The sequence below is a fragment of the Micropterus dolomieu genome, linkage group LG01, assembly GCF_021292245.1.
Source record: "Micropterus dolomieu isolate WLL.071019.BEF.003 ecotype Adirondacks linkage group LG01, ASM2129224v1, whole genome shotgun sequence".
Taxonomy (NCBI): Eukaryota; Metazoa; Chordata; class Actinopteri; order Centrarchiformes; family Centrarchidae; genus Micropterus; species Micropterus dolomieu.
In genome coordinates, this window is record NC_060150.1 from 38,013,525 (window position 1) to 38,039,792 (window position 26,268).

Here is a 26,268-nt window from a genome sequence, read left to right on the forward strand (position 1 = left end):
CATGGAAGCATCACAAAAGGCCACTTTACAGTGACAGTGGACCCAGTATGTCGCCAGTAGAAATAGCCATGACACAAAGAAAACTCTGTGATTATTACCTTAGAGCAAGTGGTCACCTGTTTTACTCATCAGCAGTATTTTTCTGGATGGCAATCTCAGACAGCTGATTTGAAATTTACTATATTTACTGTATACCAATAAATATTACAATGAATGTGTTAAAACACTTGCGCATGTCACGAATAATTTTTAATTTCAATCAAAAGGAGTTTAATAATAATATTGTGTTTTTCACAGTCAAAAGGAATAAAATTAGACTGAACAAATGGTGGATTAATAACAGTAAATAAGAGGAAAAATTGTAAAACAAAATTACAAAAGATGTGTTTCAACACAAAAACTCAATACAAAATAATAGGAACAGTAAAAGAAAAGTTGAAATAATTTATGAATATGAGAGGGAAATTGAAAAAGGGATTCATTAATTAACCTTCAGGCATTTCTATGCATAAATAGTATCCTCTTGTTTAATTTACCAAAACATTTGTAAGTATACATGATTACATTATATTAGACCATTTGCTTTTAAGCAAAACAATTTATTTAATGCTGAAACTAAGAAATATGTTTTGTTTTAATTAATAGGTTAATCCATAACATTTCAAATAATAGTTCTCTATTTCTCAAAGCACAAGATAACATCTTCAAATTGTTTGTTTTACAACAATACCAAATCCAAAAATAATTGAGTTTGCAAACATATTTCTTTGTTTAATAAATTACTTTTAAAAAATGTATATTGATAAACTAATCAATAAGTTGTCTAATCATTACAGCATAAACTATTCCCTTTGATAAGTTCAAGTGTACCAAGTAAAAACTGCTGTGTACAACTGTATCAAAAGTGTAATGTCAGCTCTGTTTCTTTCTCACACGCACAGACACAGGCCTTGTTTTATAATGACTACAGGGATTACAGGGCTTTACAGGTGTAATCAAGCCATACCATAAAATTGTGCAGTACATGCAGCAATCCAAAGTCTATAGTCCTTATATTGTGGTGACAAACAATGTGCCTTGCAGTATTCTGAGCTGTAGTTGGACACGATGGTGAGGTTCCAGATGTCTCCCCTCCTAGCAAAAAACAGCAACCACGTAGTACATGCTGGGTGCATTGTCCTGGCTGTCATTACTCAGGTGATCTCAGAAATCTTCTTTAGCCTGGCAACAGACAGCTGCGTGCCCAATGGTGAGTGACTCCACATCTACTGAATATTTCAATATTTTAATCACAGCAGAAGCATTCAGAGCTTGACAATACGAGAATATGATGGTTTTATTAAGCTTATCCTTTGCTTATAGTGATATGTTATTGTGTGTGTGTTTTTTTTAAAGTCACTACATTAAAAACATTCTTTAAAGGCCCTGAAATTAACTTTTTACTGTGAGTAATGGAGACCTACATTAACACCTTATTTTTAGCCAGTGTTTGAACAGTTTTTATTATTTCACATGAGATTTTGCTGTTTAGTTTTTTCTCTGAACACCTCTCACTACTTTGAAGTGGGCGGGCTTATTTAGTAAATGGTGAAGTAACATACTTCATTGCACCAATCAAGATAAATGTGTAGTGTTTAATTTAATAATAAATAATACCTACGGTAAAGATGTATTATAAATGCATATTTAGTCATGAATATTTATTATCATCAAAAATTAAATCAGTCTCATAGCTATAAAAACATGGATGTTTTACAGTGCACTTCTTACTGAAGGACCTTTGCTCTGAAGCGTTTGACATGGATGTAGGCCAATGAAAATTACTAGGCCTTATGAGCACACACACACACACACACACACACACACACACACACACACACACACACAGAGAGAGAGTATATTTGACGTGGAGAAAAAAGGAAAAGTCATTTTTGTTTTCTTCAGCTCTGTTTCAGACCTCTTCCAGGAATGTGTCTGAGACCTTCCCCCTGGAGGTGACTATGGACTGGTGGTCAGACAATTGCTGGATCATGATTGACTTTTGGTCTAAGGCTTGGCTCTTGTTTACAGTGGTCAGCCTGTTTAAAAGGTAGCATGGATGGTGTCTTCCAAGAAACAATGCCAGAATAAAGTGTGGTTCAAGTTATAATCCTTAAGATTTCAGTCCTGTTTGATACAGAGAGACCTGTTTTTACAGTATGTATTTACAGTGCAACCAAACAAACCCATGTGCCTAGGTAGGCAATTAGAATCCAAATCCAGATTCTGCCATTGAAAACTGCTATGTAGAAAGGGGATTACAGAATGTAAATAATAATATGAATGGCTATTGCTGAAAAAATGCAAAGGATTATAACTTAGGTTATAATTAAGACTGTTGTTGTTCCATCTGTAGAAATGTCCTCCATCCTGAGTCTTGCAATCCAGAAATCCACCCTCCAGAATTTTATCTGATGTGGACCATGATTAACATTGCAAGAATGTGCAGCATGTCTCTGTGGGATAGACAGTAAGTAGTGTCAGTGCTCTTATACTGTAGCAAAAAAAGAACTACAGCACCATTTACACTCTCAAAGAAATATGTATGCACACCGGCAATCAAAGCTGCTGTTGCTTTCCACAGCGACATACTTGGAGCCGTCATACTCAGGTGGATTCTGCCAGTCCTCAGCTTCTACATGCTCTACATGTCCTACTGTCACCTCAACAAGCATAAACGCTGGCTGGCCATCAACAACCCTAATGTGATCTCCTTGACACGTTACCTGGTGAGGCCGCTCAATTACCAAATGATCCTTGTAGTAAATTTGCTTTCTGTAATATTCTCGGTTAGCCGTGAGGTCACTAATGAAAGATGTGTTCAATTCCTGTCAATTTCATTGGAATACATGAAATGTGCTTTATTGTTTGTGGCAGACCCAGAATGGCTTGGCATTGTTTGCCTGGTGGTCTCTCTTAAATGCTGTGGTAGGTGTTGGCATAGTACTGAAGTACAAAGCTGGTGTGCCGGACCCACTAGTCAGCACCATCGTCCTCACCACAATCTCCTCGTGCACTATAATCTGGTAAGGACAAAATTACTGGGGATTTAAATGAATGTCTAATATCTGATTTTGTCTTTTCTTTGTAAAGCAAAATAATGGAATGTTTTTATTTTAAAGAAATGATTGAAAACGTTGCTCCACTCAGGTTCATCTTACAGAGCTCCCTGTTAGCCAAGTACATGCGCTACACATTCAGCGTCTATGCTGTTCTAATTCTGGGCCTGGGTGCAATGTTCACCAGAAGCTATCGTATCCATGACCTCGCTGCAAACATAGTCTACTGTGGTGAGATGTCATCTTATATGCACATTTAACAAGCAAATTTTCCTATTTATTGTGGAAGTTTACCCTGTCTTCTCTTACCTTTAGGGTCCCTCATGCTCCTGATGACCATCATGAGCTTGAGCCATTTGATCTCTTTATGTTTGCACACGGAAAAGTCAAGCAAGCCTCTTGCCACGGAGCCTGATCTGACATTTGGGGTCTGCGAGACAGTGTGCCAGCCTGAAGGCAACATCAAACACAAACTCCAGAAGTGAAGACATGAAGAAAGCTAACAAATACACAATACAACAACTTGTTTGTCATGCAACAGTGATAATCTGCAAGTGTGCACTTTACATAAATCACCAACAGAGGACAGCATATACTCACTTCACACTAAGAACGTGATTGACAACCAGAGCTCTGTTTTGCCAGAAGATGGCACAGTAGATCTTACAGGGACACTGTCTCTCTATTGAGCATATGATTCACAAAATGGTATTCATAAAGAAAATCCAAAGCATTCAAAACAAATAGAAACAATATTATCCAGTGTGGCTCATACTATTTTTGTGTTTTAGAGGCCAAATTTTATCTGCTGTCTTTATTCAATAACATACAATCCTAATACGCACTTTATTATAAGCTGAACCTGGGTAAGGTTACAGAATTAAACATAATATCTTGGATTCTTTACTCATGATGATGATATTTTGTACATAAGTTCATTAAAACCCTCTACACCCTCTCTCACATCCTCTCTGTGTCTCTGTGTGATGTGATACCACACAGATAATCACACTTGCTCAAGTTTATAAGTGCCCTCTTTCTTGATGCAGCTTAAGGGATGGAATATCAAACATGCCCGTTGGCTGTGGGAAAGAGCAGCACGACCTTTGATGAGGATGTTGAGTTGAATAGAACCCGGACATCAGATGAAAGCAGGAAAAAAAGACAATAGGGACACAATGAATGTGTCCACGGATGGACATGCTGATTGCGCAGCTGAGTAAATTGGTCTCCATCTGCAGAATGGTTTTGTTTAGTGGGTCAAATGAAGAAATTAAATGCAACGTGGTCTTATTTCTATAATTTTACATTAGTTCTAAGTGCCCTGCAGGCATAATATATCTTTCAGACATATTATTATTTGGATTGACAATCACTGGTTAATTTCCAACAAACTTTCTGCAAGCCATATTGTTGCTTTCCCTGCTGCTTGGTGAAGTGTTATTTTAGTGTTTACAGACAGATTGCAAAAGATCATTCAGCTGTGGGTGGATTTCTGTGACCCTGAACATAAACTCACACTGGCAATTTATTTGACTCTCTCATTTGGAGAAAATCCTGCCGAATGTTATTATCTCTGGCTTTATAATGCAGAACTGATTTGCTTTCAGGCTCGGTACTGAAAGAGGCAGAGTTAGAGCACACAGGAGTGGAAAATCACTAATTAGAAATTGCATCGCCGCAATTTAGTTTTGTGTATGTTTTTAAATATGTACTTTTGCTTCCAGAAACATAAATATTTATGGAATATTACATTCTGCTCTGTTTGGAAATTAAGGAATTACACGGTGCTGCTTGCAGTGGCGATCTTGTGGCTCAATCAGGAGGATTCCCCATTTAAGTTTGATTCAAACTGTTTGTCTGTTGGCGCAGAAAAGCTTCTCAAATGTGAATATTTTCTAGTTTCCTTGGTATTTTATAGTAGTTAACTTAACATATTTTTTAGCAGTGCCTTTAGCAGTCCTTTTCTGGCACTTTGAACAAGCAATTAACTGATTAATCAAGAAAACAATCATTAGCTACAGTATAAAGGACTAGTTGAGAAATTATGGCTGCCACTTTGGAGCGCTTAACAGTATTGAAAGGGGAGAAGGATTCATTGAAAGTCTGCACTCACTGTAATGAAATACAATAACTGCTATTCAGAGTAAACTTCAAAAGATTCTTTCTGAACTTCTCATATAGTAAGTAACTTTCAGTTGAGAAGAATAGTCTATGTTCACCCCTAACAACATAATGCATCAGCTTAGTTGATTAAAAATAGCTATGGCTTTATAACAGCAGTGAAAAATTCTTAGGCAAGAGCAGAAAATGAGATTACCCCCAATATCATTTACCAGCCAGTATCAGATTAAACAGGTCCAATCTAATTTCCTTTAGAACTTCATTGCAAGTACTCCCTCCGTGACAGGTTTTTATAAATACCAACAAGTGCCCAAAGTAATTTAAAGATGGTTGTCAGGTGATAGTGTGTGCTAAAGGCAGCTGCAAAGTCCATTAAAATGCTTCATGGATGTGACTCCTGCACATATTGCACTTTGGTGTTATCACATGTTTCCTCCGGAGCACTGGGGCCAAATCCTCCCTGGAGTAAAACACTAGAGGGAAATGGCAGACATGGAGGAAGAAATGGAGGTGTTTCACTGTCTGGCGGACTTGTAATTGTTTCTATACTCTCCAAAGACCTTTTTTCTCCATGTGAGAAATAACCTAGATATGCAAATGTGCATTCCCAATTAACTGAATTCATATAATTATGCAGGAAAAATAGATTGGGTTAAAAAAGAAGTCATGCCTTGTGCTAGGTTGTCCTCCCACTCAAGCCCCCTCACTCTGCAGGCAACAGCTAAATTATGATGAGCATTAATTATCTCTGACATTTTTATGAGTGGTCTTCTGCCTTTTTAGAATCAACAAACAGTGAGTTTGTGGTTGTAATCAATACAAGAGTAGTCAATATAGTGACAAAACACATAAAAATGACGGTCTTAAATTTTTAATACAGCCTTAAACTGGTTCCCTGAGCACAATTTATGCATCATCAGCTGCACTGAAGTACTGTTTATTTAAAAGCTCTTATTAAAAATGATTTATTGACTTAAACTGACTGGGCAAGTATTCATAACAGCTGAAATACTAGTCAAAAATTTTTTATATTTATTTGTGATCAGAATCAATGATTCTTTATTTACTTTGGTTCACTTTATTACATTTTCTGAGGAAAGCTTTTTTGAAGGGGATTTCAAACATGAGAAATGAGAAATTATACATTTGCTCATAATAATATCAAAATGTCTTCCAAGAGTCACAGTCTGCAGGAAGTGTTTATAAAATGAATGAAAAAAAAACACGAAATTATTAAAAGGATCAAAGAACTGAACTGTTCCCAGAAATGGTGACAATTTTAGCTATCTTTGGTTTATTTGACTTGTTTCTTATGAAAGTTACAGATTAATTTACTCCTCTCACTCAAGAAAGTTTCATCCTTAAACTAGAGTCTGGAGACATGTGCAAATGTTTTCATGACAAAAAATGGCATTTTATGCCTCCTTAAGTAACTTTATGCAGGTCAGGCTTTAGTTGTAAAGCAATACCAAATCATTTGTGATCAGAATCAATGATTCTTTTTGTTTTGTTTTGTTTTCCTCTATGACATTCTCTGAGGAAAGCCTCTGCTTTGTGATATGTAATATGAAGGGGATTTCAAACATGGCTGAAGGAGGATAAATAATACATTTGCTGATGATAACATCAACCATAGACTGGAGACGTGCTAATGTTTTCATCACAAAAAATTTTAAGTTTTAAGTAAATTTATGCAGGTCAAACCTTATATGTAAGTGATGCAACAGTTTGTTATATCTGTATAATTTACACAATGCATTTGCCAATTTCTCAGCAGTATTATGGGTTCAGGAGTCTGACAACTTTGAATATAACAAAACCACAACACAACACAAGTAATAATACAGCCAGTGCACTACTTTCATTACAGGAGCAGGGATTATGTGGACTTAAACCAAGACGACGTTTTGAATAAATGCATTTCTATTGGTATTCAAAGTGTTTAATATGGTGTATGCATTTTTAAAAAGCTGATAGGGCAACAACATCAAGCAGAAGGTTGACATATTGCTTTCGCTGGAAGCAAACAAACTGCAGTACAACTGTGGCACAGTGACGCCAATTAGCTTGGTAAAACAATTAGAATATATGTAAATGCTTTGAATTAATTAATCCCATGACAGTTACACTAATTAGCTAGTAATCCCTGATTCCTATTGCTCCATATTTAAGACAAACCCACTCAGTCCAGATATGGGGACAGAAGAAACCAAAGAGTGAAATCTGTAGGAATAATTATTACTTTAAGTTGATGATTTTTTAAACTAGATCTGACTAATTAGTGGTGGTGCTTTTCTGTCAGTGCAGATGAGCATTGGCAGATGTAGTCTTCTAGGACAGAGACAAACCAACAAGGAACTTGTTGATGTTAATCAAAAGATATAGACTATAATTTACAGTAATTAGAAGTAACTGAGGAAGTAATAATTATAGAGAACACAGTTCTCTAGTGGTCTGTAAATGACTTTAAAAGATAGAAATATTATCCAGTGCCACATGTTTATATTTAAGTCTGAAGAGCTTAACAGATGATGATTGATGAAAAGATTTCAGACTAAACAACTGTCCACATCTGTGATTTATCCCTTTGTACTTACTTCCACTCCTGGAAAATTCTGGAACATTTCTTTGACTACACTTTTTTATGTTAATTTGACTGGTTCATACTCAGTCTTTCCTGCATGTAATGTGACTAGTGTGCAAAACATTTTGTCTATCCTACATGGTATGTCTTAACTGTCTTGTTATGTGTCAACAAAAATTAATGAAGCCTGTTTCCTTTTTTTGCACTGAGAATGGTGAACAAAGTCCTTCTTTTTCTGAAATATAAGATTTGAAAAAGGACACGCACACCAGGGTTTATGGGGGGGGGGCATGTTAGCAAGTTGCATAAGACAAAGTGCCTGCAGAAAAAAAAAACTGAAGAAGGCTTGTGTTTGAAATGCTGCAAAAGAAAATAACAGCAGGAGCATTTTGAGAGTGGAACCTAGTTTCATGCTTGATTCTGAAATTATGTCAAAATACAATTGTCCAAGTAACCCATAATTTTTGATATTTTAGTTAGCTGCTTCCCCCTATTTCCAGTCTTTGTGTAATGTTGTGTATATTGCAATTCTTTTTGCACATATTGTGACTTTTTTTGCACATTCATTATTAATGATCCTGTATATTTTTTGCATTTTTGTATTAGTATTATAGTATTAATTTATTATTTTGTATACTTTTTAAAATTTTTGATCGCTTTACTTTGTCTATATTTATATTTCTATATTTACGTTCAAGTGTACTGTTAAGCGCCAATACATACCAAGGCAAATTCCTCGTTTGTGAAAATGTACCTGGCAATAAACCTAATTCTGATGCTGAGCTAAGAGTGGTTTTAGTCCTCTCATCTTACTCTCAGCAAGAAAGCAAAAACAATCTCATTTCTTAGAAATATCAAAATATCACTTTAATTATAGATGGATACATGTAAACCTCTACACATATTACACATACTTACAGACATTTCTCTTTTAATGTTAGCACGATAAGCAGGTGATAAGCAGTACATATTGCTGAGTATGTCAGCTGCATTTGCAGAACAGGCACAAAATTTGCTGTGTGAGTAATACAATCATCTTTACATTCCTCAAGCTACTAAAGACCCAGTCTTGCAGTGCAGGACACCCCTCAAAGTAATAACTATAACCTAGAGGGAAATAAGCAGCAAAACCAACTGAGCCAAAAACTCTCACAATACTCTTCACGTGAATTCATATTTAACCACTTTGCAAATCAGCAGCGTGAAAGCATCATAATTCAGATGCAAAACATCAACCAAAGAAAAGCACAATTATTTCTATGGAAGCTCTACACGTGGGTATAGGACAGCAGAAAGATGAGAATTTGAAAATCAGCAGCCAAGAACATGTAGGCCACGAACAGATCCCTCAGACAGCATTTTAACAGCCAGCAGCATGCTCTTAGACACCCAAGCAAACAAGCACTGACTAAATAGATCCAAAACGTCAACATGAACGTCAAGGTCACATGAAGCAGGTTAGCATCTCAACGGTAACAAACTGACACAGCAAGGAAAGGAAAACTCCACTTCCAGCTTGAAATGTGTCTTTAAGGCTAAAATGTTTTCTTGTGAAAAGCTGTATTAGCAGCGGTAGCAGCAAGTGGGTTAAAATCAACGGCAACTGGACTTCAGAACGAAGAAGGCTCTTGGATGAGAGGTGAAATGTCTTCGAGTATCTTCAACCAAGTCCAGTTGCCCTTGATTTTAACCCACCTTAGATAACAATGACCTGGATGACTGAGAATCAGTCAAAAGATTGGTGGTTCGATCCCCGGTTTCCCCCAGCTCGCATGTGATGAGGCTTCATGTCAAAGTGTTTTTGGGCACTACGTCAGTGAATGTGACATGTAGGGAGCGGTCAGAAGGGCTAGAAAGGTGCTATACGAGTACAGTCCATTTAACAAACCCAGTGTATGACACTAGCACTAAACAGCATACATAGGCTGGTGAATATAATTGAGGATTTAGTAGCTAAAGAGTCTGATATTTCCCTCAGGAGTCGGAGACCAAAGCATCAAGAGGCCAGAAACACGACTCCAAATGAATGCTAATCTTCCTCCAAGTCTGCAAGAATTGATAATGTATCATTGTTGTTTACACCACTTGGCCATCTTTTTGCAAAAAGGACATATGTGCTATAACAAGTGGACAGTGTCAGGTGATTACACATACTGCATCCATGCTTCATCCGTTGAGTTTGTTGTTCATATCAACACTTCGTACATGTAAACAGCATTATGCTATGCTCACTCTTTTCCCACTGAGACTTTCAATGTTGTTCAATGTGAGATTGGTTTCTGACTGAGCAGGAAATTGTCTTGGCGTGAGCCCAAGTGAGACAAAGTCAACTTTATTTATGAAATCATGATGAGGATTTTTCTGACTGAATTTGTTATACCAAATGTAAGGTAAATGCATTACCACTAAATGCTCAAAATGTTTTTGCTTGTCAAAAATGACTTCTAATGTCAAGGGAAATATTACTACAGCTGGAGGGAAGTGGAATCTGTTTATGAGTGGTAGAATATGGTAAATAGCACTTTGTATAAGCAAATGTTTTGAAATGGCGCTGCAGGCTGTGTCAGTGTGGCATGGTGGTTAATTTAAAATTAAGCTATGTAAGATCAAAGGATAATAATAGGAAAGGAAAGTACTAGGGTGACAAGTTAGACTGAGGTGGAAGAGAGGCTTACCTTCCTAAATTCACTACAAACTTTATATAAAGCGTGGAGCTCTGACACAGAAAACAGGACAGTATACCCTCATTGTTTGGTGTCTAGCAGGGGATCAGAGTCAAGCATCTGACTCATTTTACCCAAAAGGTCTAGGGTCTTTGATTGCAGCAAATTTCCGATTAAAGGGCCCTTCATACAAGTGCTCCCAACACACTGGTTGGTGTCTGAGATGACATGTGATGCAAGGGTTTGGGGTGTGGTGTGTATAATAATGTGTGTGTATTATCGTTGGGGACGGGCAACAGACTATATTGCTTCCCTGCAGTATTTATTTTTAACTTAGTGAGGTGACAGGAGGATTGGAGGTAAGCAGCCATGGTGCCAGACATATGAAAAGGAGGGAAATCAACATGCCCTGACAAAAAACTGTCTCCGCTACTGAACAAGATGTTAACAGATTTGAAAATATGATACAGCCTCTCTGTGTAAATTCAAAGGGCTTCCTGGCTGCAGCAGAGCTATATTAGATGAGGTGTTGTAATTCTAAGCCACACTTCTTCATTGTTGCACTTGAAAATGCTAATGTCATTTTAAAGAAATATGAAGCCTGAGCCTGTTTTACCTTGGCCGGTCCCTAGGAGCAGTAGATGGATGGCTTCTCTCAGAGTTTCCTGGCACATGACCTTGAGTGCTTTATTAATTTCCTTATTTTTTTAGGGCAATACCTCGGGCTATTCACCTAAAAGATGAGTCAGGGGATCACTTGAGGCATAAGATCTGAAATTAAACATTTTCCAGTTAAAAAGACTTCAACAGTTCATTAACTATTTCAATTAAAAACTCTCGTTGAAGAATAATTAAATTAAAATGATCAAATTAGCCTTTGTTTTATATGTAAGCTACTCTTTTCAATTATTCAAAGGACAGTAATTATTTAAGGTATTAAGTGAAAGGAGTGTAGTGAACATCCAATCATGCCAGAATTGTTTTAGTATTACAAATGGCAATAGCTGCATCCATTCCACTCTGCTAGATGTATGCTTAAATTTAATGCCAAGTGCTTTTAAAAAGATAACTGCAGAAGAGATTATCATGCAATATAATCCTATGCTGAAGTTGAAAAGTCCTCTACACTAACTGGCATTTAACCACGTGAATTAAAAGCTGTATTCATGAATATGATAAACTTATCTGGAACAGATTCTCCCTGGAAAGTGTAAATTAGAAAATGGGTTCATTTTAGGATTAAAGACATGTGGATTCACATTTTGACAGACATCTATAATGCCTTTCACTGGGGGAGTTCAATGACCAAAGATTCACAAGTCATGCACTGACTCATTGTGTTTTGAAATGCATCGCAATGTGTCATCTTTGGAAAGGTGTGAATAAGACTGAATATATAATCCGCATTGTGGTCGTTCAAAACGACAGAAGAAAGAGGCCAGAAAATCCTTCCCTGACTGATACATTGTACAAGTGTTTATTTGATCTTATCTTTAAAAATCCAACTATAAATTGACAGTATAGCAAACGGAAGGGAAAATAGCAATTTAAATTTTTTTTTAAAAGATAGAAAAGTCATCTCTGGGTCAGATTCACCCAGTTAGTTTGCTTGTGTGAGAGGATATGGAAGAAAAAGCGTATACTGACAGTGATGTTGACAGCAACATATCATATACTGTAGCTTTGCACTGACAATCTGACCATTCGTCTTATATCACTCTTTGGAGAAAAGAAAACAAGAGCCTCATTCTATCATTTACAGCAGCTTGAAATTCTTGGTAGATAGCAGGCTGCTAAAGTATTTCCAGTCTTGACAAGTTCACAGCGACACACAGGGTCAGAGCAATTTATCAAGATGATTGCTGTACAATAAGGACACCTCTGTCCCCTATATTATGTGCAACGCCTAAAACCCAGCCAAACGTTTCAGTGAAGATCACCTCGGTGGAATGAAAGAATGTGTGTGTCAATAATAATTTAGGTGAGGAAATACAGAAGAACAGTTTTGATTTAGAGCGACAAACAATATAATGAACGCTGTATCAGTTATTAAAGCCTGGGGAGACACTTTTATGCATGACTACAACACTACATACCTGGTACCTACAGCTTGAGCAAGTGTGCTAATTTAAGAGGAAATGCAAAAAATCAGTTTCTCCCTAATAATTACCACAAATGCAGGGGAATATGCTTGCAAGGGAAAAGCAGGAACATGCTGTAATCCAACAGAACACAATTTCACTGCAGCCTCAATAATTACCATAGGCATGCATTACATTCCATAACATGGTCCTATTATTTTACCCCGCAGCAGCATACAGTATTGTATGTACTGTAAAACTTTGATTAATAGCACGGGCTTTTATTTGCTAAAATCACTGAATTGACCCTGCCTATATTCGGGACCACTATGAAACCGTTTGATCTAGCTTCGACAGACGTCTTATGCGCTTTATTTTGCAGCAACGTAACGAAAACAACAGGGTTCAGGATGAGAGAAGTGTGGCAGAAGTTAGCAGACAGAGAGCAATGGACTTCACATGACAGGATTCATAACTAGCTTTTTGGACTCAACGAGCTTCAAAGGTAATGTGAGTCGGCACTTTTTCCCCTTTTCATCTCTTGTACCATGCAGGTTACACTGGTAAATCTATAAGAATTAGACTTTGGGGCTTGCTGTTTCCGTTAAATGAACTGAACTATTGAATTGTGGAGAATCTAACCGATCTAACGATGTGTAGCATGTCCATACTGACATTGGCTATTGATATGTTTAAACATTAATATTTGTATTAACTATCTAAGCAGCTTAGAAGCAGCTAAAGCAGGCAACCCCGCAGGGTTTAAGAGGTTTTATACATCCAAAGAACAAAAACCAGACCAGGCGTGTGTTTATTTGTCAAAATGTGTTCCCACTCCAGATCATTAAATTGGGTAGGCGGCTATTTGGGATTCAGCTATAATTGAAGTTTTACGGTATTTATTCATATGCAGCACACTGTTGAAGCAGCAAGGCTTGCGGCAGTCTTTGGCATGCATACTGTACTTGAGGTCATTGTCAACCTTGAGTCAACCTTGAAAAATATTGAGCATGCAGCATGAGCTGGCAGCATCGTTCTTGCACAGGAATATCTGCTTGCTGTGTGTCCTCTGCCAACAGACTGTCAAAGGGGACCTACAGACCTCGAGCTTCACAATTTATTGAACCACTTCTTCCTTTCCTTCATCTACTGGGCCAGCGCTGCTTGCCTCAGCACATCACAGCCTAACACCTTGTCTGGCTGAACTTACTCCTGCCTCGCCAACTACTGACACATACTGATGCTGTAATTAGGTGGGGGTGGTGCAGTGCATACAGATATCATTGACTGTCAGGGACGAAGGACAGTAGAGCCTGACAATATCGACCTTGTTGGCAGAATATGAAGAATGTGTGATTCAAGTAAAAAAGGTTTATACTTGTATCTTCTATGGCACTTTATTTATTATCACCTTAAGTTTGTTGTTTGGATAAAATCCCAATGAAAAAGTCAACAAATGAAACACAACAAATACATTTACAATGGCATGTGAAATTAATAAATGTGAATGTGTGTAAAAAAATTACCTATTGTAGCCAGCAGCCCAACATTACAATTACAAGGGAATGTACCGCTCTTTTTCTGTTATTTTCTTCACAAATTAGTCAATGAACTCTCTAAAGGACCCAATAAATCGTGACAGTTTAGCTTTTACCATGTGCAACACGTTCACACATACCCACATGTGACCTTGTGAGATCATAGAGCATGGAACAGAAGGTGCCCGAACATGGAATCTCATGTTTCTCTGTGTTTAACATTCAATCACTCATACTGCAGGCCAGACACACAAGTACACCGCTGAATTTATGTGACAGGTTTACCAGCACAGTCCCTGATCCAATACCACAACACATTTTTCTCACTCATTTTCCAGGACCTACAACATGAAGTTAGAGTTGCTGCCAGGGTTCAATTCTGGTAGTAATCGAAATAATTGATGACTGGCTATTTATGGGGATGAAAGCGGCCAGGCTGGACAAGGTCAATGTGCCCAGCAATGAAGAAAAAAAGACCCTCTTGCTTCTGGACAAGGGAACAGAGCAGAGGAAGTGTGACATTTGCAATTAGTGTGAATAAGGTGAGTCACAGCAGCTCAAAACAGTGTGATTTTTCCGGTGACACAGGGTTAAATGTTAAGCTTGATTAGTGCTCACGCTTCAAAAACAAGACTACACTGTGTGATATGAGCCCTTCCAGTGTTTTCATGCAAGCCTATAACACAGTGTATTTTGATCAACTTTGAAGACTAAACAGCTAAACAGCTGGAAGTGCAAGTATGTCATCTGTTTTAATAAGGCGCACTTTGCACTGAAACTTCAAGTGGGTAGCGTTAATGCCTTCATAGCCCTATAATTAGCAAAGACAGAATTTCTCAAAGCAGATTATTCAGCAGAGCTGATTTGTGCATTGGCATCACCTGTATGGGGGAACAAAGGGGGGAGGAGGGAGGGAGGGACAGGGCACCATAGATCCTCAAATGCTTTCCTTGAGCAGGGGATGATATGATGCGTGCCTATTACATATGTGCAGCAGCTGCATATTTCATGGTTAGTTACTGAAGAGCACTTACCCTCTTTGAGCAGACGTTTAAAACAAATCCCATGGATTTGGAGGAGATAGTACAAGCAACCGTTAGAAAAACCCTCATCCCACCCTCCAAGACTGCTGAAGGAAAAGGAGGTGGAAGGTGTGTGATGTGACATTTACATGGCAGCCCCAGCTGTAAAGCCAAGTACAACTAACAACTTTAACAACTTAATACAAGGTGTGCTGACACAAACAGGCTTTCTTTCTTTCTATAATAGTAATGAACAAGCCTCCCATGATGCTGGCTATTGCCTGAAACCACAACTTTTTATATGGGCTATATGTATTCATGGTGTCCCTGTGATACTAAAAAGCCAGTCTACAGTCAGGGCATCAGTCCGTGCCATTATTGAAGGACAGTCAGTTACCTTCAAAGCCGCAGTCTGACATTATAAAATCTGATAGGAATCAGAATTCTGGACTTTATACAGATACAGGTCTGCTGCTGGTGAATGTAATTAACTTTAAAAAGCAATATAGTTTTGTGTTTAAAATATCATCAAAACAGATTCTTAATGGATGGATGGTGTACATGGTACACATGGTGTACTATTCCTGTAAGCAGGAGACAATGATAATTTAATTCAATTAATCATCCTGGGAGATTTTCTCAGGACATTTTTCCCGGGACAAAGGAATTGAACCACGGGATATTCTGCACAAGTTGTAGGCTACATAGTTCCTGCCAATAATTTGAGAGATTTTAATAATCTTTTTTTTTCCTTTTTACATACGAATTAATCACGTAAGCAGGAGATTGGAGAAGTACCATGGGGAGTTTCAAGGGGTGGTCGCAAGCAAGTATCATCCATCATAAAGCAGCAGGATCTCCTCAAGCAACCTCTGATCACTGCAGTATAAGACTAATTAGAAAGAGGGAATGTTTTCCTAGCAGCACGAACATGTGTGACGAGACAGCGGCATCGTCTTCTTCAGCGACAACAGAAGTCTGTTGCTCGCGTGAAGTGCACGTCCAAAACACACACGCACGAGTCTCCCACATGCCTAGAAAACGCAGTGGTCCTGATTTGAATTGTACTCCGTTCCCCCTCCCGACCGCTGCGTGGTTCATTCCAGCGCCTCTGTATCCTCGGTGCAAGGTGTTTCTGCTGCCACCAACACTGAGCCCGGCGGTTCAATCACTCCGCTGACAAGAGCAGTGAATATCGATGGAGAGGTTACAACTGAGCTGAGGTCTTCTCGTGCAGGACTGCTTTATGCCGAACTGTTAATGGGGTGAGTTATTTCCGGATATAAATCGTGGCCGCCGAGTTTTCTTCTAAAACAAGAAATACCGATTTTTTTTATTTGTTTGTTTTTAGATTGGGATTCAAAAGTAACAAGTGTCCTGATAATCATCTAGCAGAGGCAAGCGCAGGAAAGACACCTCATGCGACATATGTGAGCCCCAAATATTTAAATGGTTGAAAGTTATTATCCTGGAGAAACACTTCTGTTAAATCTCTCAGAATGAATTTCAACAAATAATGCAAATAATGTGAATGTTTTCAGTGAGTAAGAGGAAAATGCTCTCAGTGCCTTGCTACAGATGAAGTACCAAAGCTGCAGAATACATAACTGAATTCCCAATCACGTTAAATGTGTGCTTTATGCTTTATGCTTTCTGATTTGAATATCACCCAAGCTAGAGGGCACATCTACCTTCCATCCACTCGGCTGCAAATGTCAGTCCCCAAAGCCCCAGAGAAGCTCTCCTTGGTGAAGATTGTGTAAGAAGCATCCAACTGTTTCAGAATGAGGAGCTTTATACAAAGACAATGCCATTCACACTCTTGCTGTTTTAATCACAAGGTTGTGGGGGTGTGCTTGGGCACAAAGGTGAGATGAAATCTAGATGTAAAAGTACTTTTATACCTAAATGTGTAGCTGGCAGCCTTCGGAAGGTTTTTTTTATCAGTAGTTGAATTGCATCAAAAAAAGATAATAAATTGGGAACAGCAAAAAGCAAAGATATGCAGGTCTTGCAAATTACTAGTATTTTGCTGAAAAAATTACACTCACTTTATTATGATCTAGGTTGTGGCCAGAAATAATTGCAACAAAGACAACTTCATTGAAAAACATGCAAAATGCATTCATCTTTTAAATATCTTTTAATGATCTTGAGAGATTGTTTTTGTTCAACGTCTTGATTTGTGCAGCATCAGGTGCGGTGTGGCTTTCTTGCAAAGGCTTGTGAAGCTCAGGAAGAATTTTAGTTATTGATTAATTAGCTGGGTATTATGAAATATATGTGGTGTGGAAATATCTCCCCGCTGCGGCTCTGTCAAGAGGAAAAGTCTTCACACCATTTTTCGCCTGTGCCCTTACCTGCATTAAAAACTAAAAAAGTGCAGACCATATTATTAGTAATGAGATGTTAATCACCCTCTGGCCCTGTTTAATTTCTTGCAGTAAACTCAAATCCCCACAAGGCTCTGTAGCAAATATGCCCAGTGAACCAGCTGGCACTTGCCGGTGTGAAGACAGTGGCTGACCTGAATTGACACTTAACCCACACAGCATTCTAAAACACGCTCCAAAATACAGACTTAAATGTATTCAGTTGTCATCCTTTTACATCACTTAAATACGATTCCTGTCTTCTTGTCTATCAGCGTCTCCCTCCTCCCTCATTTCCACATATGCATTTGCATGTGTTTTTCTACATCTTTCTTCCTTGCACATCTGTCTTTCACAGAGTTAGTGACAGCCACTGTTTGAGGGATTGAACAGGCATATTTGATTGTCTATTCCCTTCAAAACGGTTGTCCAATTTCATGGCTATTAGGCTTGTTAATAGGAGCAGGGAGAAGAGAGAGCAGAGGGCCTATCGGTGTGCTTGGTTGGACCCTTTCATTAGAGGGCATGGTTTGTGATGCTGACAGACAGTGTGACATGTCACATAAATATACTAGCTGACAAGGCTCTTATTGTTATTACCCCTCAGGCCTTACTGAGGCTCAGTGATTGATAACAAGCAGATCAATCTGACACAACTCACTGGGTGTTAGACACATAAATATAAAGCATTTTCATGAGGAACTCTATTTAATTTTCGTGCAGAAAAATTAGCGCGTCCCGTTTCGAGAAATGTTTGATTGATTTATCCATCAGATGAATGCTTCAGTAATACAGCCAATGTAATGTCATTTACAGGCCAAACAGAATATGATCCTATTGATTAAATCCTGCAATCTAGTCAGTAAGGGCAAATTATTTCAACTGAATTACATGCATTAGCTACACTCATTATGGACGCTTCCACTGCGCCCAAAAGCCTGGGAAAAACACGAGTAAGTCAACCAGATCCCCTTATTACAATGTCACAAGAGGAGACATGCAAAATGAATGGTTATATTTGATATTCAAGATGACGGGTTAAACTTCACTTTAAGACTGGTGCGGTTGATACGCTGGGTCAAGGTACAAAACTGTGATCTGTATTTTGAAAAAGTCGGGAGAATTGTTAAAGCAAGAGTAAGTCACAGGAATAGGTTAAAGCAATAGGAGTAGTTTAAACTGAGCGTTCAGAAATAAGAAGTTATGATTAATGATTAAAATTAACATCTTATGAGATTGTCAGGCACATCTGAATATGTTTTCCAAAACGATATGCGTGAAATCATTATTGACCCCAGTAATGCTGCTCAAAAATGCTGCTTCTGTGAATCGGATATGTCTTAGTTATCATAAGAATGTATTCTGGATACAAATGATGGATTTCTAATCCTTCTGTGAGTTTTTCCTTTGTAGTTAGTTTGTAGTTGTAAGTTTGTAGTTAAAATTGTCACTGAAATCATTACTTATTTCTACTGCACTTGTAATTAAGTTGGTCTATTCATTAATACCATGTTTAACGGTTGTAAGTTGTAAAAATCAATACCAAACTTTACAACATCCCGCTGACTGACAGTATAAGGGTTTGGGATTTGAGATTCATTGTTTCTGCACTGTTGAACATCGTGTAGTGTTGACATGCTGAGCCTCTTCTGTGAATGTATTAATAGAGCTGGTATGTCAGATCTTTTCTTTTGTGAATCTGAAAAATAGACGTCCTTTGTAAAAACAGTGTATCTGTCTAGTAGACTGTCGTATATATAAAGTGAAAATAGATGCTGCTCACCGCACCACTTAAAACATATAACTCCACAATGTTTAACAGAGGGATCTCTCTGTTGGATACAAAATTGAGATATTCCTCAATGAGTGTACAACAAAGACTCCACTTAAAACAGATCATTTTGCAACAGAAGTCTGACTTTGATGCAAATCAAAAGAAAACTGTGGGATGATGAAACTGAATATTTATGGTCCTTTCCCTGAGTACTTTTGAGCATTTTTAACAGCAGATGAAATTGCACTTGAAAGTTGTAGGCAGGTTGCTTGACAGCTGTGAAAAACTCAAGTGTGATTTACTATTGTGAGCAAATCATTAAAGTACCTCTCTTGTGAATGACACAGGGATGTACACTAGTGCATTTACGCAATGGTGCAAAGCCAGCGGAAAAAGCCAGTATCGCATCTTTAATCTTTAGCATATATTGTTGAATTTCATACAGTTTTCATAGATATGAATGGTTTTTGATTTCAGAGACTTGTAAATATAACATTAAAATAGTTTGTGCATCTTCACTCTCCCCACTGCAGAATGTATCCACTGTCTGCAGAAACTGTCTCTGAATTGTCTTGGCCCTTGGCTGCGGGGCCGTGAGCAGCAACCATGACGTATCCCAACACCAGCATACTGACAGCTAACTTCACTGGAGCTTTGGACGGCCATGACTCCGGGGGAAACATCTACCGGCCCTTTTCTGTTTTCAGCGTGCTCACTCTTACATTGCTGGCAATGCTGGTGGTGGCCACCTTTGTGTGGAACTTGCTGGTGCTGGTGACCATCCTGAGGGTGAGGACATTCCACCGGGTGCCCCACAACCTTGTGGCTTCCATGGCCATCTCCGACGTGATGGTGGCCGCCCTGGTCATGCCTCTCAGCCTTGTCCATGAGCTGAACGGCAGGCTGTGGAAACTTGGTCGCGTGTTGTGCCAGGTGTGGATCTCCTTCGATGTGCTCTGCTGCACAGCCAGCATCTGGAACGTGACGGCCATCGCGCTGGACCGCTACTGGTCCATCACCAGGCACCTGCAGTACACGCTCAAGACACGTAAAAAGATCTCCAATGTGATGATCGCACTCACATGGCTGCTGTCCTCCATCATTTCCCTGTCGCCTCTGTTTGGCTGGGGGGAGACCTACTCAGAGGGGATGAAGTGCCAGGTGAGCCAGGAGCCGTCCTACACGATCTTCTCCACCTTTGGAGCATTTTACCTGCCGCTTTGTGTGGTGCTGTTTGTTTATTGGAAGATCTACAAGGCTGCCAAGTTTCGGATTGGTTCCCGCAAGACCAACACAATAACACCCATGGCTGAGGTGATTATTTATTTTCCTTTTTAAAATCCATTTTCTTAAAATAACCCCTCATTCTTATAAGTCATAATATCATTATTCTCCCCTTGTCAAGGTATTGGTTAATACATGTATTTGGACACTCCTTGAAACCAATCAGAGAATAAGCAGCTAGGCTGTGATGAACTGTACTTCAGTCAGAAAGGTTGGTTGAGAGCACTTTGTAAACCGCTCATGTACAAATAAGCTGTGTCGGCCAGCAGTTTATTTAACAACCCTCCTATATAAAATGATGAATATTCCTCCTCTTGCAACTGGTTGATGCCCCTGACAGCAACCCACAAATATGGGTTATGCAATTATTTATTATTTTGGCTGACAAGCTGTTCAACAGTAATAAGGGAAACATAAGTATCCATTGCATGAGCATAAGGACAAATAATTAAAGCAGTCCCGCTCATCATCAGCAGCTTGTTAACGTGCGTCGACAGAAGCTAGAAGGCTATAAATACCACCACCGGCATCTTTAATGGGCCACTGCACTGTCCGGGCTGCGGCATTTCTCTAATCAGCTGACACAAAGATCTAGATCCATTCCTGTGAAAATTGAGTGCCTACTATTCATATGCCTTTATGGTGGAAAATGCAATTTGATCACCCCCCCCACCCCCACACACACACACACACACCCCATTGCAGATTACACCATTTTTACTTTTAGTCATCTTAGAGCAGACATCTTTTTTTCACCTATGAAAAGCCTTCTTTCCTGAGATCTTAGAAAATGTTCACAGAAAATACACAATTTACATGCAATGTAAAGTACATGCTTTACATATGCCTTATGTAAAGCATGTACTTTACATTGCATGTAAATTTCCCACAAATCCTTAAGATACCTCTTAGTTATGCAAGTGTGACATCACTTGGCACAAAGTTAGGACCTCGTGGTCAAGGCGGACCAATCATAGAATAAATTAGCTCTATGTTTTATTGATTTAATAGACCTACTTTTATGTCAAGTTTTATTACACAGGCAATCACTCTTGAAGACATAGCAATTAAACGGAATATGTTTTATTTGTAATTCTGCTTTCCACCGACAGACCCACAGCTTATGGTTGTAATGTACGTGTCTCATTACCTGACCAAAGTTTATTCTCATAATTTCCCAGCGTACTTCTAAGAGTCAAGGCACAGGGCCCTGGAGAGTGCTTGCACAGTGGTGTGATGTGAGCAATGGCATCAACATCCAAGATAATAAACCCCCTGCACTCATCCATCAACAACACCCACTCAAAGACATTAAGTCAAAGACACACAAACACATGCCACCATGAATAGAGTGTATTGAAAGGTTAAGATGCAAAAATAGCTTCACACTCCAGTACAGAATGCCATAAATTGTATAGTTTCAGAAAATGGTTAATGTCACTACAAATATGAAAACTGACTGATGTTGAAACTAAAGAACTAAATAAATTAACTTTTGTCTACACATTTTAGATTCCATAAAACCTTAACACAGTCTAGCTTCCTGACCGAATCACCTGACCTTCAACACATTAAGTACACTTGTCTTTCTCTCTTGAACACTTATACCTTTTTAACATATGAAAGAAGCAGGTGAATATCTGCAGGTGTGAGACCTGACCTGACCTGCAGGACTGACTGACTTTATACTCTCAGTCTCACTAGTGAATGTGGTTCACATCCCTTCTGCTAACAGTCAATGATAAGTTAGAGCCATAAGATGATTAGCTTAGCATAAAGAGTGGGTGCAAAGGGGAAACTAGCCTGTATTTGTCCAAGTAAAAAAGATCCCCCAAACATTTGTACAAATTTGACAGCTGGATCACTTGTGCAGTCTGTGTTAATTTGCCCAAAACAACCAATGTACCCACTGTGCAAACATTAGTTTTAAGCTAGCTAGCGCCAACCATGTGTGTTAAGAGTGTGCCTGTGTGTTTTTGTGTGGCAGCTCAGCCTCTGACTGAACTCAAGACTCACCACAGACTCCAGTTCTTTCAGTTATTTCCTTCCACTCTTGTGTCCTTTTTCGTTATGTCTCTGTACATTCATGAAGTCGCATAAATCTCACGCAGATACGTCACACATTAATTATGCACAAACTGATGCCAATACAGGAAGAATGACTTCTGATTTCTGTGTGATGGTATGATGTCCATATGTTTTAATGTTTAACTTGTCAGTGTTTTGTCTATTATTTCATGAGTTGTTATGTTACAGGGAATTAGCCTAATTGCTGTAACTATTCTTTTCTAGACCAGTAGTTTCATGCAGTCTCTGCTGCTTGCCTGGCAACCTCACAGTGATGACATTACTCCGAGATGTCACTGTTCCCAGCTTTTGTTCATCAACAAGTTGTACTTCTAGCACCTAACTCCCAGTGAAAAACAAAGAAAATATAACGTGTTAATTAGTGAATTTTAAAGGCTTTGGACAGAAACAGGCTAGCCTTTTCAAATGTACTTTATTTGTCACATACACATTGTGATATTCATCCTCTGCATTTAACCCATCCCTCAAGGGAGCAGTGGGCAGCCGCTGTGCAGCGCCCGGGGACCAACTCCAGATCTTATGTCAGTGTCTGGTCAAAGCACTGACTGAAGACACTCCTACACACGGTTGTTTTTTTTTTATGGTGGGGAAAACCGGAATACCCGGAGGAAACCCACGCAGACACGGGGAGAACATGCAAACTCCACACAGAAAGGCCGGGGAGAACCACGACCTTCTTGCTGTGAGGCTTCAGTGGTATCCACTGGACCATTATGCTAAACTAACCTAACCACTTTGCTTTAGCTTCATATCTAGCATAAAGGCATGAGAGTTGCAATCTTCTTATCTAACTCTCAGCAAGAAAGCATTTCCTAAAATATCAAACTATTCCTTTAACCTTGACCACCGTCTTTACCTGTCCTTTAACCACATTAGTATTAAAATATGAATTGTTCTTTCAGTCATATGGATCCTTTTGGAAGGCAGTGACAAATGACCTATTCTAACTGTTCTGGGAAACCAGATTTTGTTTTAAGTGAGCCATTTAAGGTGAGTCTCACAGTCTTGGCTTGGAGGTACATCATAACCTCATAAATGATCCGCTGTATAAAAGAGGATCTGCAGTTAAGTGCCCATTTTATCTACTGTACCATCTAGTATATAATGTTGAGGTTTGAAACCTACTTCCCAACAACCTTATGCTTTTAACCTCTCTGCTCTGCTGCAATGGATTTGCTTCATCCATCTAATCAGTTGGAGGCCCTGCTGACCCATTATTGATTCAGCTAAATTTACACCAGAGTGAAAAAGTTTCTCCCTCCGTGTGCAGGGTCTTGTTTAAATGTTGAACAGAACACACCAGTTTAGAGTGTTAGTCTCTGCACTTTACTTCCAACACATTTAGAGGCATGGTTTGTCTTTTCAAAAGCTGTGAGTTTGCTGAATGACCCGGGCGACATCTCCTGATAAACAAAAAAATAGTCAGCCTTGAGCTGTGCTAGGCAACAAATAAGAGAGGAGAAAGTCAGCAGATTAATGTTGACATTTTCTTTGTCCTTTTCCCAGCAGTGCAATATGTTTGTGAAATGGAACAAAATGGGTTGCTGGAAAAAATGCTGATTAAGATGCGGCTGTGGCTTTATGCTCTGTGTTGGGTGTGTGTGTGTGTGTGTGCGTGAAATGAAATAATACGCTTTGGCTTGTTGATCCACCTGTTGATTCACACTTATGTTCAGCAGCCTATAATTCATCTTTTGTTGAGCAGCCATAAAATGTTCCCCTCTGCAATTGCTTTTCTTTGACCGTCATTGTTCAAGATATTGCTTTTTTAATTCTAATGCTAACCAGGTTTGTCTGATTGATTAATGGATCAATGAAGTAACTGATTTATTCTCTGATTGTCTGTCTCCCAGGTAAAGGAGGAAACACAGCAGCCCCAGATGGTGTTTACTGTGCGCCACGCCACTGTGACCTTCCAGACAGATGGGGACACATGGCGCGAGCAGAAGGAGAAAAAGGCGGCTCTGATGGTAGGCATTTTGATTGGCGTGTTTGTACTTTGCTGGATCCCTTTCTTCATCACCGAGCTCATCGTCCCGCTGTGCTCCTGTGACATCCCACCCATCTGGAAGAGCATCTTCCTGTGGCTGGGCTACTCCAACTCCTTCTTTAACCCGCTCATATACACAGCCTTTAATAAGAACTACAACAATGCCCTGAGGAACCTCTTCTCCCGGCAACGCTGAGCCACTCTGTATGGTCGGCAGACACACTACACCAGCATTCACTCCGCAGTGTTACTCCTGCAGACAGAAAGGGATTAACCTGTCTGCATCCGTCACTCCATCATCCATCAGATGGATGATAACCAGAAACAATGTCTGAAAAACTGTCTTTAAAAATGTGTCGTATTAATTTATGTTTTGTTTTGTTCATTACCAGTGTTGAGTTAACCTCACAGCTGGACTGAGACAGGGGTCTCAGCTACTGTATCTACAAAGAGAGGAATAAATTGGCTGTGTTGTTGCAGTAACGGACACAGTGCTGTCTACAAGTTGGCTTCTTTCTGCTGTTCCAGGATCATTAGGGAGAAAGACACATTACCTCCCTCGTAAACAGTTTTCATCATCATATGTGAGACTGCTAAAAATAATTTCAAAGTAGGCCTGGAAGAAATGTTTAAGAAAAACCTTTTAGAACTGAACAAAAATAACTTATAAATAATATAAGAATAAGTATAACAAACTGTTTTTTCCCCAAAACTAAACCACAAAATGCTCATCGTACATAACATTTTGAGCTAAAATTATTTGATTATCGAGAAGAAGGATTCTAGGATCTGATAAAGTCTTCAGCCATCTCCATGTTATAGCTAGGGACACATTTATTCATGCATATTCCTAGATAAATGTACTATCTCCCCTCTGGTGCTGGATAACTACACACTAATTATCCTTGCACACCTATATACTCCCATGCCTTTTGTGAAAGAAGGAAAATAGCAGAATAAGTTGTTATCTTCATCTTCTTTGAATAGAGGCATTGTTGAGAAACAGCAAACACCAATCACTGCATCTCACTACATTTAGTATGCCTACTATAAGATACAGAAGATATCTGGAATGATGAAAAGCTATTCAAGGCATTATCACACAATATATTCTGTAGCCAGAGAAGTCAGTAGGACATAAACTGGGAAATTAAAAATAGATATACTATGTGTTTCTTCAATGAATGGAGAAGCTAAAGTCGGGGTGGGGGCTAATGTTTACCAATACACACAACGGGCTCAGCACACAAAACATGATGTTTTCCCATTGTGGATCTTTATCAGGTTTTTATATGACTCCCCTGTTCCTGCACAAATTGCCAACAGTGTAGAAGTGAACCTTTATTGTAATAATATTGTAATATACTGTAGTGTGAGGAATCAAGCATGAGAAAGTGATCCTCAGCAAATAGGTGTGTCATATGTAAGTGAGCTCCTGTTGGAGAGCATTAACAAAGTTTCTTGCACAAACGTCATTAAATTATCAGTTTATCTTTTGGACTGGAGAAGTACGTTTGTCCAAACTATCTGCATCATCGCTGTCCAGTGAAAACTAAGTATCTCCAAATTAGGTGAATTATTCAGATAATCTCAAGGATTAAGTTACCAATCTGGAAGATTTTCATTTTTAAAAATGGCGAATGATGTAAC

The 26,268-nt window shown here is 38.8% G+C and overlaps 1 protein-coding gene across 4 annotated transcripts; it reads left to right on the forward strand.

Moving 5' to 3' along the window:
* Window positions 1–14,410: 14,410 nt before the first annotated feature.
* Window positions 14,411–25,062, forward strand: htr5ab (5-hydroxytryptamine (serotonin) receptor 5A, genome duplicate b). 4 transcript variants are annotated; one of them, XM_046055579.1, is made up of 4 exons: window positions 16,119–16,375; window positions 16,462–16,540; window positions 19,790–20,570; window positions 24,482–25,062. In XM_046055579.1, exons 3-4 carry the CDS (start codon window positions 19,863–19,865, stop codon window positions 24,812–24,814), a joined length of 1,041 nt encoding a protein of 346 aa, XP_045911535.1. In that variant the 5' UTR covers window positions 16,119–16,375; window positions 16,462–16,540; window positions 19,790–19,862; the 3' UTR covers window positions 24,815–25,062. The 4 variants fall into 4 exon arrangements, with proteins under 4 accessions (XP_045911541.1, XP_045911535.1, XP_045911559.1 ...); XM_046055585.1 differs by lacking the exons at window positions 16,119–16,375; window positions 16,462–16,540 and adding an exon at window positions 14,411–14,630; XM_046055603.1 differs by lacking the exon at window positions 16,462–16,540.
* The last annotated feature ends 1,206 nt before the right edge of the window (window positions 25,063–26,268 follow it).

Coding starts and splice junctions, on each gene's coding strand:
- htr5ab (XM_046055585.1), top strand. CDS start 19,863: ATGACGTATCCCAACACCAGCATACTGACAGCTAACTTCACTGGAGCT. Junction 20,571..24,481: donor CAATAACACCCATGGCTGAG/GTGATTATTTAT, acceptor TCTGTCTCCCAG/GTAAAGGAGGAAACACAGCA.